This window comes from Plectropomus leopardus, chromosome 7 (genome assembly GCF_026936395.1).
Source record: "Plectropomus leopardus strain MGB_pleo_1.0 chromosome 7, ASM2693639v1, whole genome shotgun sequence".
In the NCBI taxonomy this organism is placed as follows: domain Eukaryota; kingdom Metazoa; phylum Chordata; class Actinopteri; order Perciformes; family Serranidae; genus Plectropomus; species Plectropomus leopardus.
This window is the reverse complement of record NC_142182.1, coordinates 2,606,147-2,626,976: the sequence shown is the minus strand read 5'-3', so window position 1 is coordinate 2,626,976 and position 20,830 is coordinate 2,606,147. Positions and strand designations below refer to the sequence as shown.

The 20,830-nt window shown below is 40.8% G+C and overlaps 1 protein-coding gene across 6 annotated transcripts in view; it reads left to right on the top strand.

The window, feature by feature from the left end:
* cadps2 (Ca++-dependent secretion activator 2) overlaps positions 1-20,830 on the top strand; it is a 218,898-nt gene that overhangs the window by 157,412 nt on the left and 40,656 nt on the right. For 4 of the 6 annotated variants that reach the window (XM_088079645.1, XM_088079646.1, XM_088079644.1 and 1 more), the window contains exons 16-21: positions 240-363; positions 828-928; positions 9,753-9,909; positions 14,522-14,663; positions 16,734-16,853; positions 18,852-18,881. In XM_088079645.1, coding sequence (XP_087935771.1) covers positions 240-363; positions 828-928; positions 9,753-9,909; positions 14,522-14,663; positions 16,734-16,853; positions 18,852-18,881 — 674 coding nt within the window. The remainder of the gene's footprint in view (positions 1-239; positions 364-827; positions 929-9,752; positions 9,910-14,521; positions 14,664-16,733; positions 16,854-18,851; positions 18,882-20,830) is intronic. The other 2 variants (XM_088079649.1, XM_088079648.1) reach the window with 1 other exon arrangement.

Genomic DNA, 20,830 nt, shown 5'->3' with positions numbered 1-20,830 from the left:
AAGCTCAAACAGATCAAACATGAATTTGCATTTTAGAAAGTAAAAGTTCATCCAATGGTTTTACTCCGAGGCCTAAAAGCAGGACCAGTTTTGTTTCACTTAAAATTATTAGTAAGGTGTGATTTCCTGCTCTTGAGACCCTTGATAATTACAGGCTTATCAAACAATCTGGTTTCTGTTCTGTAATGCTGAATTCTTCAAACTCATTGAGACATGGCCGTTGTTTTGTGTTGTCTCAGGTGTTGATGAAGGACATCACCACTCCTGTTCCTCCCGAGGAGATGAAGAAACTGGTGCAGAAGTGTCTGGAGAACGCAGCCCGAATCAACTACAGCCAGCTCATGGAGTACGCTCAGATCAAGGGTGAGAGTTTAAAGATTTATTTTGAGAAATTTAGAAATCAGTTTGGTTAGTGCATGATTTTAATTTACATATAAAAAACCTGGAAGGAAATGTGATTTTAGAGGATTTTAGGACATTATATTCTCAAAAAACATGCTTTATTTTGGTTCATGTTTTATGCACTGTGACACCTTATGTTTACTAAATGTACAAAAACAATTCCCAGTGTGAATAATTTTACTTTGAATTAGAAAATGGTTGAGGGGGGTCCACCTGGCACCCTGTTGGGGTCCGTAAATTGAGTATTGTGGATGTAAAGGGTTCATCTTCTGAGGAGCAGGATAACAGCAATATCTGGCAGTAATCGATGTGTTTTGATGGGGCTGCATACAGTCAGCTGAGGTTTATGGGAAATGTAATCATGTATTAAGTGAGTGTTTTAATTTCTCCTCTGTTTGTTTCTTCCGCTGTGTTTGGACCTGCAGTGGATCCCCAGGCAGCTCCCGAGAAACGACTAGAAGACATGATGCGACTGGGAGAGCTTTGCATCGAGGTCCTGCAGCAGAACGACGAACATCACTCCGAGGTATTTAATTCGTTTATGTACACTTTGCTTAGTTCTCATACAGATATGTGGACTCACTCGCAGTGAGTGCCTTAAACCCAGAAAGTACACTACTTGCAAAGGAAACGTGTTGCTAAAGATCTAAGCATTGAAACATTTCTTAAAGGTGTTCTAAAATCCTAGAAACTTTCTAAAATCCAGAAATTCCCTAAAATCCAAGAAATGTCCTAAAAATCCTAGAAATGTTGTAAAATCCTTGAAATGTGCTGAAATCCTAAAATTATCCAAAAATCCAAGACATGTCCTAAAATCCTAGAAACATACTAAAATCAGAGTAACCTTCTAAAATCCAGAAATGCCCTAAAATCCAAGATATGTCATAAATCTTAGAAATGCCGCAATCCTACAAACATGCTAAAATCACAGAAATGTCATAAAATCCTTAAAATGTCCTGAAATCCTAGAAACGTTCTGAATCACCGAAATTCCCTTAAAATCCAAGAAATTTCCTAGAAATCCTAGAAACACCCTAAAATCCTAAAAACGTACTAAAATCTGAGATATGTCCTAAAATTGCTGCCGTTACCGGCCCCTGGCCTCCTGTCATTTTGCAAAAGTGGCCCCCAAGCAAAGCAAGTTGAGTATCCCCACTTTAAAGCATATATATATATATATATATATATATATATAGAGAGAGAGAGAGAGAGAGAGAGATAAATATAGATAGATAGATAGATAGATAGATAGATAGATAGATAGATAGATAGATAGATAGATAGATAGATATACAGTAGATATAGATAGATATTTTTATTAACAGCTTGTGACTTGAGCTTGAGACCCTTGTATTCAGTCATCAGTCCCATAAAGAGAACATTTGTGAGGGTAAATATCTGCTGAGTCGTCCGTGTAGAGTCTCTGTTGTATGACAGAGCGTCCGTGTTGTTGTGAGGAGCCGACTTGCTAAAGAAAAGAATTCTCCTCCGTCTTTTTTGCATCAGACAGTCTAACTCTGAAACTCTTTTCTTCTTTTGAATTTCAGCAGAAACTCTGTTGTCTCTTTTTTTCTCGGTGACTGACAGCAGCAAAGAGTCACTTGATCATTTCATTAATGTTTTTGATCACTTTTCGCAGCACTGCCCATTTTCTTCCTTTGCCTCTGTTGGCAGCGCCCGCTCTAAAGTGGCAGATGACACGGAAAGTGGCGTCGCTGCATTGAAATCTGCGTCGGAGGCACGATGAAAACAACGCCCACGGCCCATATGCAGACGGCCTTCATACGCCGCAGTGTAAAACTGATCAATCATAGGTGTTGAGACGTGGCGGTTTGATCGGCCCTAAGTGGCAGCGTGGCGCTCAGGCATCTGTTTCATCAGCTATTAATAACACGCTCTGCCGCTGCCATGGCGACCGGTGGATCTCTGCTCCGAGCTTCAGATGTGATGTTAACTACAAATTAGAGGCTTTTTGTCAGATCGCCGCCACAAGCTGTCACAGATTAAATTTAGAGATGAATAATAATTGTTTACTCCGTTATTGTCAACGTCAACGTTCTCACTTCGTCTCGTTGTTTATTTTGTTGTCAGTATTTCACCACGATGATGTCAAGGTGGTGTTACCTGGTTTTGATTATATTTTTTTCCTTTTTACCCCTCGTTCTGGAAGAACACAAAATCTTTTAAAATATTCTTTATTTCGAAAGTTTAAATGAAGCTGGACATGAGATGTCTCCCACACTTGCTCCAAACTCCAAAAATCTGCAGGTACGCCCACATGTTAAAGAGCTCAGAGAAACTCTTGTCTTTCAACAGATCAATGTGAAAATAAACATCGAATGAAGCCCAAACATGACAGCGAAGGAGCAATAAGCGACATGCATTTTGTTTTTGAGTGAAGGGGAGCTGAAAAGTTTTTATCACAACAAAGAATGTGATCAATATAAACTTGGAGGGGAGCTAAAGAAGCACTGCAGAATCCATCCATTGGCATTATTCATTTCTGCAAACACAGATTAATTACACTCGTGTGTCATTATGTGGCAGATACTTTGAAATCTGTAAAAAAGGAACAACAACTGCTCTTTGGTGGCACTATCCTGGCTGAAAAAACAGCCAAGGACCCCTAGAAAACCCCCAAGTTTGTGTGCTTGAAAAGCTGCTGAAATAACAGCCACAGGTCCAAAGAAAAACAGCCAAGATTGCTAAAAACACCCACGTTTAGGAGCTAAAAATGCCACTGGAAAAATAGTGGTGGATCCCTAGGAAATCCTTTTTGAGGGCTGAAAAGCTGCTATGAAAACAGCAATGGGTCACTAAAAAAACATATTTGAGAGCTGAAAAATTAGCTGGAAAAACAGACGTGTCTCCCTAAAAAAGACCCATGTTTAGGGGGAAAAAAAGTAGCTGAAAAAAACGGTCAGGGCTTTGCTAAAAACACTCATGTTTGAGGGATAAAAAGTTCGGAAAACAGCCGTTGGTCCCTCGAAAACATTTGTGGTCTGAAGAGCTGCTGGAAAGAAAGCCACATGTTACTAAAAAAAACACCTGCGTTTGTAGAAATGCTAGAAACACAGCGATGGTAAAAACTAAGTGAAAAAAAACAACTTGATTTTGTTGTTTGTTGGACATAAACTGGTCTGCAGTTTGACAGGCGTCTCCTAGGTGACCCGCCGTCTGTCATCCCCTTTACCTCCCGATCAGCTCGTAAACTCGTCACTTTAAAAAGCTCGATATGACAAATATGAAACAATCAGATGTGATATTTGTGGTTTGCAGAGACACACAATGCCGATGTTCTGTCCTGGTTCACTGACTGCAGATGAATCAAATGTAAACTTGTTATTACTCGTCTGACTGTCTGTCCTCTCTGTTTTTGTTTTCGTATTCCACCGTTGGAAGGGAAGAGAGGTAAGTCTGCTGTGACTGTTTCAGCCGCTCTCCCCTCATGTTTTTGTATTTGTTGTATCACTTGTTGGATCCGACCTGTTCTCCATGCGTCGCTACCGACTGTCTTTTTGTTTGCTTCGTTGTGTGTGAATTACGCAGTTTCGTGGCCACCAGATTGTTACTCTCCCTTTTTTGTTTGTTAGTTGCACATAAGGTTGAGGGATTTAGCTGTGATTATAAAATTATAAAATTAAGACTCACGTTTGTATAGATTTTAAATGTTTTGGATACATGGAAGTATAAATTGACTTTAACTCTTTAAGCCTCCACACTGGCCTGAGGCAGTGCGTCTTCTGGTTTTCTGTCTTTCCATCTTTGCCGGGCCAAAACTTCTGCCTTGCGTCTCACGCTTTAGGGCTCTGTCGCACGCTCTCATGACATCGAGGAAATACTCACGCCAAAACACGGCGAGGACAGAAGTGTTGAACAATCATGTTCCAAACCAAAATTAACTTTATGATATCTTCATATCTCACTTAGGAGTGAAAGGGAACCTTTAAGCTTGACAGAAATAATGATTTGATGTATATCGTGATATATATCGATATCGACTGATATATTGAAAATATTGCGATAAGACTTTATTCCGTATCGCCCAGCCCTAACTGTGACATCATTTTTTAACGTCACACTAAGAAACAGAAGGGGAGGCATTTGTTCCGATACTGAGGCGACGACGCAATCGTTTTTACAAAACGTTTTGTAAACAAAGTGGTTCACAAATCTGGTTTTCTTTTTTTTAACAACCCATTTTCAAGGTTTCATCCAGTAGCCGAGATCTGATCCGATTACTTCCTAACACCTGGGGTCAGCTGAAAGTTTTAAAGGATTTTTATCAGTCGTCAGAAATATCTTCTTTAAATGTGGACAAATAGAAAAGAAAATCATTCAAACTCTCAATCATTTGCGAGTTTTCGTCAAACTCAAACAGCAGACAAACTGCAGAGTACAAAAGGCCAAATTAATTTCTATTTTTGGGTTGTTTTACTACCTTTCCACCAGTCACGTCACTCCTTCGCCAATCTTAATTTAATCAAGTTCTGTTTCCTTCTTGCAGTCGTGAACATAAACTACTTTTCAAGGTGTCCCTAACATCCCAAATTTGACAGCTGTCCCTTGTTGTCGTCTCTGCTCCTTCACCTCTCTCAACGACAGGACAACAAAAAATGCCAACTGTAATTTCGTTTTTTAAGCAAAGTTTAAAAAACCACTAATAAATCTACCTGCTGTCTTCTAATATGGAAGATGTCCAGTGAATACGCTTTCTCCGTTTTGTCAGGTGTTGAAGGGAGGACGCAGAGACACGGATGTCCTTGGTGGTACAATACGTATATTAGCCCTCTCCAGCGCTGCCGCTCTTCTTCGCTGCTTAAAATAAAGGAGTGTTTTGTTTGAAAACAGGCCGGACCTTCATTTTCTCGTTCATCATTGATTTTCTTCGTCTTCTGTTCTCTCTGCTCGTCTTTATCGTCTTGTTTTCTCTGCATCCCATGTTGTGTCCTCTTTTCTGTCCTTTTCCTCATTTATTTTCTTTTTTTTTATCTCAACATTTTTCTTTGTCTTTCCTTTTTCATTTATAGTTCTTCCCTTTCTTTTTCTCCTCTGGTTATCTTTTTCTGTTTTCTAATGCCTTTTTCTTTATCTTTGTTTATCATTTCCTTCTTCCAATTTGACTTTCCCATCTTTCTTTTTTCCATTGTTTAATCCCTTAATTCTGACCTTCTGTTCGTCTCTTTTGCTGTTTTTCTCTTCTTTTTTCTTTATTCCCTTCTTTTTCTCCTCCTTTTCTGTTGTTCCCTAATGTCTTGTCTTCCTATTCATGTCATATGTCTTTTCTTTCCCTTTTGTTATTCATGTATCTTTATTTGCTTTCTTTATTTAAAATGCTTTCTTCCAGTCACCTTTTGTCTCTCCGGTTTTTGCTCCCTAACTGGCAATTTTTCATACTTCCACCGCTCTTCCTTCCCTTTTTAATGGTTCCTTTTATTCTCCTTCTTTTCTTTTTTTCTTTGTACTGTCCTTTCTTTCTTACTTTCTTGCACTCCTACCTTGCTATCCGTTTTTATGTGTCCATGCTGGGGATATCCGTGGCAGGAGGCATTATGTCTTTGGTTGTCCATCTGTCCAACTTATTTTTTTCTGACTGTGATATCTCAAAAGAAATGATTAGGTTTTGGTGGTTAAACGTCAAGGGCGCTGTGGCCTTGTATCCATCTCATACTTATGAATATATTATCTCAAGAACACCTTTAGGGAACTGCTTCAATTTTGACACAGGAATTCATTTTGAGTCGAGGACAAACTGATCAGAATTTGGTGGTCAAAGGTCGCTGTGACCCAGCCACTTTTGCATTGATTTCGTAAGATCTCGATGTCAAAGTCACTTTTCGTGGCTGAATGATAAACCACGTGGTTAATGTCAGCTGAGAACATGGCAGAACAGAAACATTTGTGGTTTTATAATACGCTGTTGGATGGCACCTATCGCGGCAGCACGATATGCTGATGGGAGGCGTCAGTTTAGAACAAAGCCAGACAGAACGTGTCGACTCCACATGGTAAGCCGCCAGACGGCATACGGTGAGAACACTGATATCACGCTAATATAAGGACGCGCTGAAGGTTGGGCACGATGTGCGGTGGATGGATCCAACAAAATCTGGACTTTGATGGGTGTTTTTATATCTTACCATGCACCTCTTTTGCCTAAACCTAACCATCTTCGCCAGCATGTGCTTTTGTGGACGTCCTCGCGTTGGTTGCCATGTGCTTTTGTTACCTAAACATAACCACGTGGAGAATCATCCCAACATGCGGCAGCATGATACGCTTAAGGTCGGTGTCATTTGATAACGCAACCTGTTACGTCTGCATGATATGCCGCTAGACGGTGTCAACTTGAAATGCTGCCGGAGCAGTAACATAACATAAGGAGCAGGAACAGACACGCGCTGTGGCAGCATGATACGCCGAAGGTCGGTGTCAATTGATAACCCAGCCTGATGAAACCTGTTGAGTCTGCATGAAACGCCGCTGGACGGTCTCGAGATGAAATCCTGCCAGTAATGATATAATATAAGGAGCAAGAAGGCAGGAGTTGGAATGAACAAAGCTTGGACTTTGATGGAGGAGTCCGGTGATCACTTCCTGTCCTGAATGTGTTCTTTTGGGGTTTTTTCTAAACTTTACCATGTGCCCAAACCAAAGCATGTGCTTTTGTTGATGTCCCGGCGTTTGTTGCCATGTGCTTTTGTTATCTAAACATAACCATGTGGAGTGTCATCCCATCATTGCTTCTGTTGACATCACGGTGCAGCGTCTTCCAGGAGCGTCAGCAGCAGACGCAGAAAGACAGTGTAATATGTAGACGCTCAAGTCCACAGAAAAGCGGCAGCACGTGACGACTTAGTAAAAGAATGTGTTGTGTGACCATCACGATGTTGGTGTTTGAATCATCGATGTTTTCACAGAAATGGATGTGAACTTTAACTGCAACGTGACTGTTTTGTGGAGTTGTACAACTCCAAGGCTGCAATTCTACTTCATTTTTCCTTTGCCCTTCTTACTTAATCTTCCTGTTTGTCTTGTTTTTCACTCTTATTTTCATTCCTTTCTCTTATTTCTTCCCTTCTTTCTTTGCCCCTTTCTTTTTGTTTCTATGTCTTTTTTTTACTGTTGACCTTTCTTTAACTCATTTTTCTCTCTGCACTTGCTTACCCTCTTTTTTTCAGGAGTCAGTTCCTTCCAGTCCTGTCTTTCTTTCTGTCGTCCTTTCTTTCTTTCTGTCTTTTTTTCTTTCTGCCTTTCTTTTACATTTCTTTCTGTCTTTGCTTATTGGCCATTTTCCTTTTTCCCCTTCTTTACTACTTCCTTCCAGTCCTCCCTTGTTCACTTTCATTTCCTTCCTTATTATTTATTTCACCTTTTCCTTTTTTCATTTTCCTTTTTTCATTTATTCTCATGTCATGCATGTTCTTTTCTCTTCTTTCTTCCTCCCATAATTTCATTTTTTATCTTTGTCTTCTTTAAGTTCTCCTTTGTTCACTCCTAATGTCCCCTATTTTTCTTTATTTTCTCTTCTATTCACCCCACTTTTCAGCCATCTTTCCTACTTTTTACCATCTTTTCTAGTCTTCCTTTATTCTGTTCTTGTCCTTTCATCTCCTGCTTCTCTACATCTGTCTCTCTTTTCTTTTACTCCTCTGCTGCTTTCTTGTCTTTTCCTTTTGTCTCTCCTGATGGACCAAGAGCTGCGTTTATTTACAATCAGCCATTATTGAAATCGATGTCTTGAGAAGAAAGAGGTTGTGAGTGTTGAGGAATCGTCGGGCTGGTTTAATGCTGTTTGTTGTCAGTAAAAGGAAACTGAAAAGGCGTGTTTTGAAAGGCCCGATGAGTCGTCATGCAAGGCCACGAGTATGAGCCGCTGCTGTGTCGTTTCTTCTTTATTTCCCATCTTCCATCTCTGCCTCTTCTTCCCCTTTCATACACAAATATCAACCTCAGAGCATCAGCGTGTGATTCAAGGCTGGTTGCACTTTTGTCTCAGGTGTCCTTTAGTCATCACCTGAGCAGGCTGATCTCTGTCCACCGGAGAGCCACAGAAACGGGATGCAGCAGCACCTCTGAGCTTTTTCCCTCTTTTTCGCTCTAATAGCAGCTAACATTCACAGCTACTAAAGATATCTTGTACCTGCCTCCATTTATTTAGATTTCTGCAGTTTTTAAAAGGTTGTCTGTCTTATTCAGAACAAGATGTTGTGGTCATGGAGACATTCAGGAGACATTAGATACACAGTGAGTGAGTAACGCACAGTGCCCTTAAAAAAAGGATTCAATCTTCTGTTGTATTTTTTTTTATCAACATTGAAGGACGGCTTATTTGATTTATTCAATATGGATTATTATTATTTTTTATATATATAAATATAATACATATGTATCCTCAACTTGCTTTGCTTGGGGGCCACTTTTGCAAAAATAACAGGAGACCAGGGGCCAGTTGCAAAAGTCCCATATATGTTTCAAGGATTTTAGGACGTTTCAAGGATCCGAGGACATGTCTTGGATTCTGGAACATTTCCTGGATTTGAGAGCTTTTCTTAGATTTTAGGACATTTCTAGGGTTTTAGACGGTTCTAGGATTTTAGGATGTTTCTGGGATTTTATGATGTTTCTGGGATTTTAGGATGTTTCTTGGAGTTCAGGATGTTTCTTGGAGTTTTTCAGATTTTAGGTCATTTTGAGCATTTTTGGACATTTATGGACCTCTCTTGAAGGTGCGGGCAATACTCCACATTTTTTTTTAAACAAGCTCTATTTTGATGCTGTTTTATGCACTCTGGCACCTCATGTGTACTAAAAGTACAAAAACAATCCCTAGTATGAATTACTGAATTTTCAGTCTGACACCCCATCGGGGGCCAGATTTGGCATGCAGACCTTAAGTTGAGTATCACTGATATAGATGTTAAACAGAAGAGGCTCCGTAATAGAGCCTTGGGGAACTCCACAAATCATTTTTCAAATCAAACAAGGTAAAACAACATCATTTGCAAAAAATGCTATTAAATTACACATGTACATACATTTGCATCCACACATGACTTTAACAAGAGAAGAGAAATCAGAAAGCAAAAGATCCAAACTAAACCCCCAAAAAATCTCCCCACCTCCATTACCTTCACCCACATAAACACACTCACTGAGAAAGACATTTAGATCATTAACCCCGCAGTATTTCTGAGAAATAAATTTCTTTGTTGTGCTATCCACCCACGCTGACCTCCTCGTGATGTCAACTCTCCCATATCTGTGTACCAAAACTATGGCATCTTCCTGTTAAATATTAGACTGTTGTTCTCTGATGTGGTTTTGTAATATCGCTCTCTGTCTCTCAGGCTTTCTCGTGGTGGCCGGAGCTGATGGCCGAACACGCAGAGATGTTCCTGTCTCTGTACAGAGCCGACATGGACGCCGCTCTGCAGGTCCAGCCCGTCGACTCCTGGGACAGTTTCCCGCTGTTCCAGCTCCTCAACAACTCCCTGCGAACTGACCGTGAGTTCGACTTTTGCTTTCTACGTGCACGCATGTTCATTGGAATCGCAGTTACAGTCATTGTGATTACATCAAAAATGCAAATTTCAAAATTCATCCACTTCACTGCAGAGGGTTTGCTGTGATTTGAGCTGAGTGTCAAACACAGTTTAGTGTGCAATTTCCTGCTGTCTGTAATCACAGCTTCACTCTGCCAGTTTCTGTTAGGCTCCGAACCAACAAGTGTTCAGCAGTCAGATCGTCCTACACGCACACACACACACACACACACACACACACACACACACACACACACACACACACACACACACACACACACAGATGCCGATTTTCTCCAAATTAAATTGTCTGTTTTCTCTCTGGTGGGAAATCAGAAAGTGAAAGATTTCAACTTAATCCAAAAAAAAAGTCTAGTTTCACGGAAAGATGTAGGCAGTGTTTCGCGGTCCATCCAGGTCTTACTGTATTTCCTCTCTACCCACAATGCAGAGGAACGTCTGCACCTACATCAATAGAGTGGTAATGAAAAAACGTGAGAGTATGGACCAGTTTCATTGGTACCATCCACAACTTTTGAGGACTGAAATGCAAGAAATAATCAACATGTTCCTACTTCCGCTCAACGTTTCCCTCTGCGTCTGCTGCTGACATGCTGAGATGCAGCTACAGTGATGTCAGCACAAGCACATGGTGGGATTATGCTGCTTGTGTCATGTGTAGGAAATGAAAAACACATGGCAACCTGAATGGCAACCCATGTCCTGAAATCCTAGAAAGGTCCTCAAATCCTAGAACTGTCCTGAAATGCTAGAAACATCCTACAGTCTGAGAAATGTCCTCAAATTCTAGAAGAGTCTTAAAATCTGAGAAATGTCTTAAAATCCAAGAAACGTCCTAAAATGCTAGAAACATGCTAAATTCCTAGAAATGTCCTCATGTAGTTGCACCTTAAAGATAAAATGATGCAGATGGAGAATGGTTGGATGCTTGTTGTGACGGTAAGATTCACCTGCAAAGGAATAAAAGAAAAAAATCACTCGAAATAAGAATTACCTTTGTTAACCATCGATTCCTTTCTGCCGCCTCGCGACTCCGCACTGAAACATTTCAGTTTTTTTCTTTTCATACTCTCCGCTCCCAGCCTGACCTTCATTTTCATACCTCTAAAACTGTAGTCCTTTCGGAGGAAATGCCCCATACGGCACGACACATGGTCTCGCCGCTAAGAGCGCTCATTAACGCCAGAGAAAACAAAGCTTGTTAAGAGACGAGGTTAACAGCACCTCACACACTCCGGCAGAGGAGTAATTAACACAAGCAGCGGAGAAAGCTGTCCAGGTTGGACGAGGGACGCGATCAGCTGACCCGTCTACCTGTCAGCAGGTAGCTGCGGAGGACGTTAGCACGACAGCAGGCTGCTGTCTCACTCAGCGTCTTCACTCTGCTGTCATTCATTAAGCCGGTGCACTGGAAGCTCCTCAGGAGTTGTTTTTTTTCCTTCGTTTCAGCTCCTGTGATAATTGGAAGATAATTTGTTGATAACTGTGAAATTTAAAACACAGTTTCTGTTGAACTTTGACAAACTTTTATTGTAAAAATGCACTTCAGATGTTTATATCAATGAGCTTATAGGTGAAATAACAGAAACTCCTCTCTGCGTGAAGCATTTCAGCAGCGTCACAGCCTCTGAAATAATCATACAGCTGAATCAACACTTCTTAAAACATTTTTAGCACAAACTGAAGTTTTCAGCACGGATCTCCGGACTGATTCAGACCGCATTAGTCTGAGCTCAATGTGCCCGATGAACTAACTGAGTGTCTTCACTAGTCCCTTGAAACCTGGATCAGCACCATTTTTTGTGTGCTGCACTGACATGCCTCTGTTACTAACAAGCTATTTAATCCTTGAAACCTGGTTTCTTTTCAAAATATTAGGAATAAGCCAATTAGCAGGCAATTAGTAAAAGGTGGCGAGAAACTGAGATTAATTAAGAAAAATTAATTTTAAAAAAGTGTCATATATTTAAAATTATGTTACTGAAAAAAGCATACATATATATTTATTTACGCTATTATGTGGTCTTTAAAATTTTCCTCAAAGTCATGGAAAAATCCTGGAACTTTATTGGTAAAAATGTGTATTAACCTCGACTATGTGAAATATGTGCAATATAACCAACATTTTTAAAATGAAAGTGCAGATTTGTGCATGAATGTGAAAAATATTGACCAGGAAATGTCTACAAGTCACAGTATGAGGTACGGAGAATACATGAAGCATGCAGAGTTATTGTTGATGATTGCAGCTGCAGCCAGGATGAAGTTGTTATTGAGGCGTGAGGCGTGAGGCAGGTCCAGCTGCAGTCTCGTTAAGACATGCATCACAATACTGAAGTGAGACACTCTCAAACTGCTGTTTCATCTGGACTGTAACCCTTTAAAACCCTTTAAACCCTTTTGTGTTTCAGAAACATGGGAAGAAGGCAATGAGCAACTTAAGACATGGCCCAAAAAGTAGCCAGATATTATTAAGAAAAATGCAAAAAATAATAAACATATTTTCTTTAAAAGAAACTATAAAATCAATGAGGTCTTTATCTTTAAGATGAAAATAAATAAAGACTTGAGATAATATTTTGTTGCTCACACTTTCATCGTGACTCTACAGAATCATATTTCTGAATATTAAACCATTTTTGTGGAACACATGTATCAAACATAATTTCAGGTATAAGAGAAAAAGCATTTTGTGGACACCCACTTCTTTTTGTATTGTGCTTTTCTGCGTTTCAAGATCCCAACGGTGCCCAAAAAAAAAAAAAAGAATAATGTGGAAACTTTAAAGTGTGACAAACATCTTCATTGCACTGCGATGCATTTCAGGTTTTTGCAGCGTTTCCTTCCCTCATAAACGACGTCTCACTGTTCAGATTTCATTTGACTGCCGGAGAGAAAAATCGTCTCATTGTTTCCTTCATCCAAGCCCTCCATCGGCTCCAAGGCTTTGTCTCGGAGCCAGCAGAGATTTGGCGAGATGTGAGGCGTTATTTAACATGGCTGATGCCAAAGTACCTCGAATACAGTAACAGACAGGCAGGCAGATAGACAGACAGCCCAAGGGCACTGTTGGGAACAAAAAAACGCAGCGTTTCATTATGTGAAGAACCCACAAATCTCTTTTTTTGTGGCTCATATCTTTTATATTTCTTCTAATTACCATCCTCTGTTAATGCCGTAATTATTCCAAGTGTCACAACATTAGTCAACTTAAATTGGAGCGTAATGAGGCAACAGGCAGAGCTGAAACACAGAACAGGCGAAAATCACGGTTTGCCCAAATGAGGTCTTTCATAATTACGTCTAAAGTGAGAAGAAAGAGATTTGTTTGAGTTCAATTCCGCTGAGATATTCGGGTGACGAGAGTAAAAAAAAAGGTTTGGAGGATGATGACGTTTATTTATTAGTTACCTTCTCTGAATGTAACAGTGATGAAATATGAACAATCCTTGACTTTTTGTATTGTTCAAAGCATTTTTTTAAATATCTAAACCACTCGGAAAAAAATCAACAAAACCTCGGCCGCTCGGCTGATCTCAGGTGACTCGATACATCTCGTCGACTCTTTGAGGATTTTCTTCGACAAGTGTATTATCTCTCAGTCGTTCTGTAGATTATTTAAATGCTCACTTGATTGTCAGCATGCGAAGGCGAGCGGTTGCGAGGGAGGCTGGTTTTTTACTCTCCGGAGGGCAAAAAGGCTAGTGTTAATCATGACGGAGCAGAGCGAGAGGAATTAAAACTAATGAAGTCCTGAGAGACCAGCCTGCTCGCTTCTCACCCAACACTCTCTGTCTTTGTCTCTCCTCGCTGTGGACCGTTAGCGCCTCTCGAGATTTATCTGTCTGTTTCACTGTCTTTCTCAAACCCACGAGGAGGTGCTGGGGGTGCAAACAATATCATGAACACCTGTGCAGTCATATTAAAGCCTGGAAGCACATTTTGTTGATTCTTTTTTTTACCTTTGCACAGCTTGTAATGTTCAGGTTTGCTTGGGACTTTCAGGGGTGAATTCACAAAAGGATGCACAGAAAAAAAAAAACGGGTAAGCCTCTGCAAAGAATGAAATGCGCCCCTAATTATACTGCAAAGCAAATATTTTCTCAGCGCCCCTGTGCTATTTGCATGTATTTAAATGAGGTAATATGCAGACATTTGACCCCAAATTGGCCCCTTTCCATGCAAATGAACATCACTGTAAAAACAGTCCAATTCACAAATATCAGCAGTAATAACAATGTGCAGTTAATGTGAATTTTATTAGCTTCTTCAGAGGGTTGGCGAAAACACATTGGCATTTATATGTGTGTGTGTGTGTGTGTGTGTGTGTGTGTGTGTGTGTGTGTGTGTGCGTGCGCGTGTATGTGTGTATATACAGTATAGATAGATAGACAGATACAGATAGATAGATAGATAGATATAGTATAGATATAGATATATGTTGATGGAGTCATCCATCGCCCAATAAAAACTGTTAATTTTTCATTGAATTGCTCTGAAAGGTTTTACATGTGCTCATGTCTTTGGTCTCCGTTTGGCCCCGCCCCCCGCAGCTCACCTGTGCAATGGGACATTCCACAAACACCTGCAGGACCTGTTCGTCCCCCTGGTGGTGCGCTACATCGACTTGATGGAGTCGTCCATCGCCCAGTCCATCCACCGCGGCTTCGAGCAGGAGACCTGGCAGTCCGTCAAGTAAGAGTCCGCCCACCTGTTCCCCCACCGCCATTAGTGATGAGCTTTAGACTTCCTGTGCGCTGCAGCACACTTTTAGCATTCACCGATTTTTACAGATGCATCCAGATTCAACCAAATATTTATGTGAAGTCCAATAATTTGTCTTTCCACTCAGCACTGATTTTTTACTGAATAATCCAGATTAAAAGGTTTTTAAGGTTTTTGGGACTTTAAAAAGGTGCCAGACGGTTAGCAGTATGCATCCAAAAGAAGGCTAAAAAATGACAGTCACTGCGCTGAAAAAGAATGCAAATATAATCGGACAAAGCTCGATCCAAATCAAGAGTTGGCTTTGTAACTTTTGCCATCAGCAACCAACAATTGCTCATTAACCCCTGGATTGTTGTGGCCTGAAATAACTGAATTTGTTTGTTTTTTTCCAAAAAAAAAGTTGGTTTTTTTCTCTTATCGTAAGAGTGAATTTTAGAAGCAGTGTTGTTGCTCCAGATGAATTCTGTTAAAAATCAGCTTGCAGATATCTGCACTGTTTCCAAGACTTTTAGACTCTAAGTCATGAATGTGAGAGCCCTGACACACCAAACTGACGGTCGGCTGGCGGTAAAAGTTTGGCCGTTGTCGCTGAGGAGTGTCCTGCATACAAAATACCCCTTGAAACTGCCTGCTGTTTTTTTAAGGGGTATTTCCCTTCACGCAGGTGCACAACTTACATATCCGGTGTGTTCGAGTGCAACTTTAGAGCCGAGACACACGTGATGTCGGTCTACAGAAGCTACCTGTATCCTCAAGTCCAACAATGCTTTGTGTTGTTCTCTACCGCTCAGGTCACGAGCCTGGTCACGAGATTGCATTTTACGGTCCACCTCTGCACATGGACTGCTCCGATCTATTATTTATACTCAAACTACAAAAAGACACCAGAACACATTAGATACCAAAGTTTTGTCCCGTCACCTACAGATTCTGCTTTCACATGAAGAGTCTGTTTATAGAGGTTATATATGTGAACCAGCAGCAGCTAATGTTTGCACAGTTCGTACGGTGACTGTTTGGGGTGACACCCGTCAGCCGTGTTGAGCGTTTAAATGGACGTGTCACACATTCAGACGTCGTACTGCTGGTTTGTATTTCCCCTTTAAGGTTCTCTGCAACTTATGGTTTAAGTGTCGACTCCGTTTGCCAATTCAACTATCTTACTAAAAAAAAACATGGATGTCCAGTTTCCTTACACCGTCTAAGGCACATTTATGGCAGCTTTTAACAACAAGGTGATGCAAAGTGCTGCAAATTTAAAACGAGTAAAATGACATAGAAGATACAAATGAGAGGAAAATAGATTTATAAGGAGAATGAAAATAATCCATCATCATAAAACAATTAACAAAAGGAATCCTGAGAATGTGCTGAGATTTGATCTTTTTGTTGAAGTGGTAAATGGCTTCTGCTGATAGCTATCCTCGTGTACAAAGAGGCGTTTTTTCTGCCTCGGATTTCTGAGATCGTCTTTATCTCTTGAGAATTCTCTCCTCGCCCTCGCCGTGATCTCGGTCAGTTTCTCTCATTGTCACTCGCACCTTCTGTTTACTCTCAGCAGTGTTGATTTGTTGAAGTGTGATACTGGCTGCCGTGTGAATGTAACCGAAAGAATAAAAAAGACTGAACGCACCAAATGCTGCACAGGACAGCGCGGGAACAAAAGGAGGCAGAGCTGAATGTACAAAAACCTGAGACGGCAAGGACACGCCGCAGTCGGCAACAATGCACTGAGAGCTTCGCTCTTAAACAAAAAACACCTCAGCTGAAAGAAAACAGGATGAATAGAAGTGAGCAGTGACTTCTGTCTTTTAATGGTGTTTGCTATTGATCAATTACTGCAGGCACAACAAATGGCTGCTATTATATGTCACTTTTCTTCTGTGTGTGTGTGTGTGTGTGTGTGTGTGTGTGTGTGTGTGTGTGTGTGTGTGTGTGTGTGCTGCTAAACGCCAGTTTCTATTTCTTCTCTTTCTTTCTTTTAACGTTTTCCTTTTCCGCCATCCATCGTCCTCGCCACTGACTCCCACCCGGCAGGTCGTTAACTAACAATCTAGCGAGCGTTCCTCTTCCTAAAGTCCCCAGCCTCCCTCTCACGCTGCCACAGATGCCCAGCTTCTCAGCGCCCGCCTGGATGGGACCGCTGTGTGACAACACGTATGTATGGGGGGGGTGACTAGAGGTCTTCACACGGTCTGAGAATTAGTTACCATCTCACTCTTATTCAGGATCAATTAAAAATATCCAAACCTGAACCCAAAGACAGAGACTGGTATCTGCTGATGTTCTGCCTCCTCGTAGTTTGAAGCCTGTAGACGGGTTTCCATCAACTGCACAAATTAAAATACAAAATATGCCTAATGGAAACACGTCAATTTCGAGAAAAAAAAACTATATAGCAAAAAATGTTTTACGCTCACATGAGGCGGTATTTCAGACGTTTCGAAAAAGCCATATTTGGCAAACTGTGATGGACAGACCTTTTTCAAGCTTTTTTAGCTCAGATGATGCGTAACACCAGGTGGCGCTATTGCGACTTTATGGATGCCAACCGCCATTAAACCCAAAGAAGAAGAAAAAGTACAACAGAGTCACATGACATCCTACAAAACATGACATGTTATGTGTGGACGCAGGAAGAGACGGAGATCTTATTAACTCTTATACGAGAGAAAGAAATTACAGCAATATTTCATTTTAACTTGACTGAGTGGCTGCAAGAGCAATAAACCTGCCAGTGTTTTAAACATCCATCGCCATGGTTACTGTTATCCTCAGATGAAAGTTGCGCAACATCAGAGAAAAGTTTTGCACAAATCTGTAATGGGAACCCAGCTTCTGTAGAGCTCCTCGTCCGTCAGCGTCTGCAGCTTAAAACCAGCTGAGAAAACTTTAATAGAATAGAAATACTTTATTAATCCCGTGAGGGAAATTGTTTTGTTGCAGCAGCAAAGAAGACAGCAGCGACTGAATGAAATATTGATTAAAAAGGGCAAAATAATATATACATATATATATATATATATATATATACAAAGCAAGGCACTTAACATAGAATAGAATAAACTAAAATAACAATAATAATAGTAAGATATGTACAGCATGTACAGAGAACAAATAAACAAAGTGCCTCAAAGATTAAAAAGAGCAATAAAAAAGAAAAAATGTGCAAATAAGTGTGCAAAAGTGAAGATGGATGTGCAAGTGAGTCCAGTGCAGATGCAGAGTTCTGTTAAAGAGTCTTCTGCAAACAGGAGGAATGAGGAATGTCTGTTTTAAGGAGGATTTAATGGCATTTTGCTTTGAGGGTTGCAGATTTCAACCAGCTGAATCGTCTCCCAGTTAGAATTCTCTCAGCATTGATGGTTTTTACCACGATACACATGATAAAGACACACTGAGGTCAGGAATGTTGCTGCAGTTGTATTATCTGAGTAAATATGCAGCTTCTGTTGTAAATGTTGAAGTCTCTTTTTTTATATTAACTCTTTTATATTATATTTTAACTCTTTGTTGAAGTCTTGCGGTCAGCTCTGCAGTCAGACATGAATCAGAATCAAAGTGGACAAAAAAGAGTGGATCAACTCAGATCTGGTCTTTGGGTTTTCGGGGCTCAGTGTTGGGTGAAGACCTTTAGCCAGGCCTGTCCTCTGTCCTCTGTCCTCTGTCCTCTGTCTGTCCTGGACGTTCAGTGTTCAGCTCTGTTTCTATTCTTCCGTCTGCATGTTTGTCAAAGAGTCACGTCACTAAAATAAATAATTATTTTATCAAGAAACTTTGTTGCTCCCCAGCATGAAGATGCTCAAGTTTTAACATTTAACTTTATTAAAATCTTCCAAAACTTTGTGATGTCATTCAGCCCTGGTCTCTGAGAGGGAGCCCAATAGCTCGCAGCGTTGTTCGGGTCTGCGTGAGCCGGGCTCGGCATCAGAGCGCAGCTTTGTGGTTCCAAATTATTTCTGTGACACTGTGGCTCTTTTGTCAGCGGGACGCCGCCTGCATGCGATTGTTCCTCAGGGACTCGTTGGTGAAGATTATGTGGCGAGCCGTGTGTCACGAGTCCTCGTGCTGTGCAGTGTGCATGTCACAATGTGAAAAAAATCAGTGTGATAATAATAATAATAATAATAACAGCAACTCAACTCTCTGTTGCAGCCTGCAAGGGATAAATCTACCTGACATCTTGTAAGTTGAAAGACGTTCTACTTTCACATGTCAATAAAAACCCATCTGCTCCTTTTCTCCTCCAGCGTGTATCAAAACACCAAAAACAAACACAGAAAATCATCATGACTGTCCTTCAGTTTTCGCTGGTTTACAACGTTTTGAACCCCCTGACCCTCCACGTTATAAGGCTGTATCGATTGTGAGGTTGCCGGTGCTCCTCAGCAAGAAAAGGAAGTTAAAGGTTCTGTATACGACATTCAGAGCATTAAAATAGCAACTTTAGCAGCAAACATCTATGTAAAGATATGAGCAGAAGTCATCCTCCTTCTGTGTGTGCTGTAATCCAAACTTCTTTGATCGTTGTTGTTAGGATTCAAAATTCAAAAAACTTTATTGTCTATCACATAGTGAAAGAAAAAGGCCTTCGGTAGTGGGCTCCAACAACACGAAAAAGCATTCACACCCATGAGACTCACATAAAGTCACACAAAGTCACAAAACAGATCCATAGATCAATAAAGACACATGAACAGCTACATTAACCCTTTGACACCTGAGCACACTGGCTTGATTTCTTCAAAAACATGTGAAGAGGGCAATGAGAAAAAAAGAAGAAATGAAAAAAATGTAGCATATCCCTAGCTTTTTTCGCTGGACTTTTTCAAGATCTACTAATTTCTTGCAGTTTGTGCAGTTTTCCCCGTGTTTTTGAAATAAAGGGCTCTATATTTGCACAGGATTTAAAAGTTTAAATACTAATGAAGGGCATCTGAAAGCAGCACAAGAAAACTGATGTTGCTCCAGATTTCAAAGGGTTAAAACAGCAACGACTGTCTTTTCTTGTTTAATCATTTTACAGACCAAATGATGATTGAGCGACAAGTCAATATAAGAAAGACGCGTTAACCCTTTGACACTCATGCAAATGTGTTTGATATCTTTCACAAACACACGGGGAGAAGAAGTCAGTGAGCAACTTAACCACACATGGCCCATAAAAAGCAAGAATTGAGTAAAAGGTTACAGGAACATTACCATAAAATAAGAAAAGGAAAGAAAAAGAAAGTTAAAATGACTAAGAAAAAAAATATATATATATATCTTTTGGGGGTTTTTTGTAAAACAATCTTTATATATTTTTCCTTTTTTTCTTTTTTGATAATTTTCCAATAATTATTCCTTTTCAGGTTATTTTTTCAGCGCCTTTTACTAATTTTTAGCAAACTGTGGGACAGTTTTTGCCAAGTTGGTCATTGCCTTTTTTTCCCCACGTTTTTGACATAAATCAAACCAATTTTCTTAGATTTTAAGGGTTAAGTTGTGGTGTGGATTCAGCTGTTGCATCAGTAAGAGATCAGACGTTTGGTCTGAATTCACCTGCTCGGCTTCGGTTGTAGAAACGTTTTTATGTGTGCCATGTTGGGGGCCACCGACGCTCGACCAGGAGCCTGGTGGCGTTTCTTAAAAAGGCTCCTCACTCCGACTCCCCCAGCCTTTCCCACAACACAGACCACACTGTTCCTCTACCTCACTTCACTCGGCCCTCCTTGATCCAATAAAAAAAAGAGGGAAGACAGAAAGAAAAAAAAGCTGGCACTTCATTAGCGAGCACAGACGGGCGAGTGGGATCGTCCCGTTCCCCGGGGAGCGGGGCGGAGCGCGCTCTGAGAAGAGCACCACTAATTAGACATGAGGGGGATAGCCGCCGAGCGTTTAATTGCACCGCGGACTCAGCCCAAAGCGTTTATTCCTGTGCGCCACTTGTTAAGGTAACAGTCTTTTAAAGGCGAAGTGAGAAAAGTGAGGGAGTGAGTGGCGCTTGTTTTAACCCCCCCACCCCCCTCCCTCCATCCTCCCCTGGTTGTCATTCTAGTCGGGCGCTGTACACTTGGATGTCGGTGGCGGCGAGCGTTGCCATGTGTTGCTGTGTAACCTGTGCGCAGGGGAGAAGGCGGGGAGACGTCCAT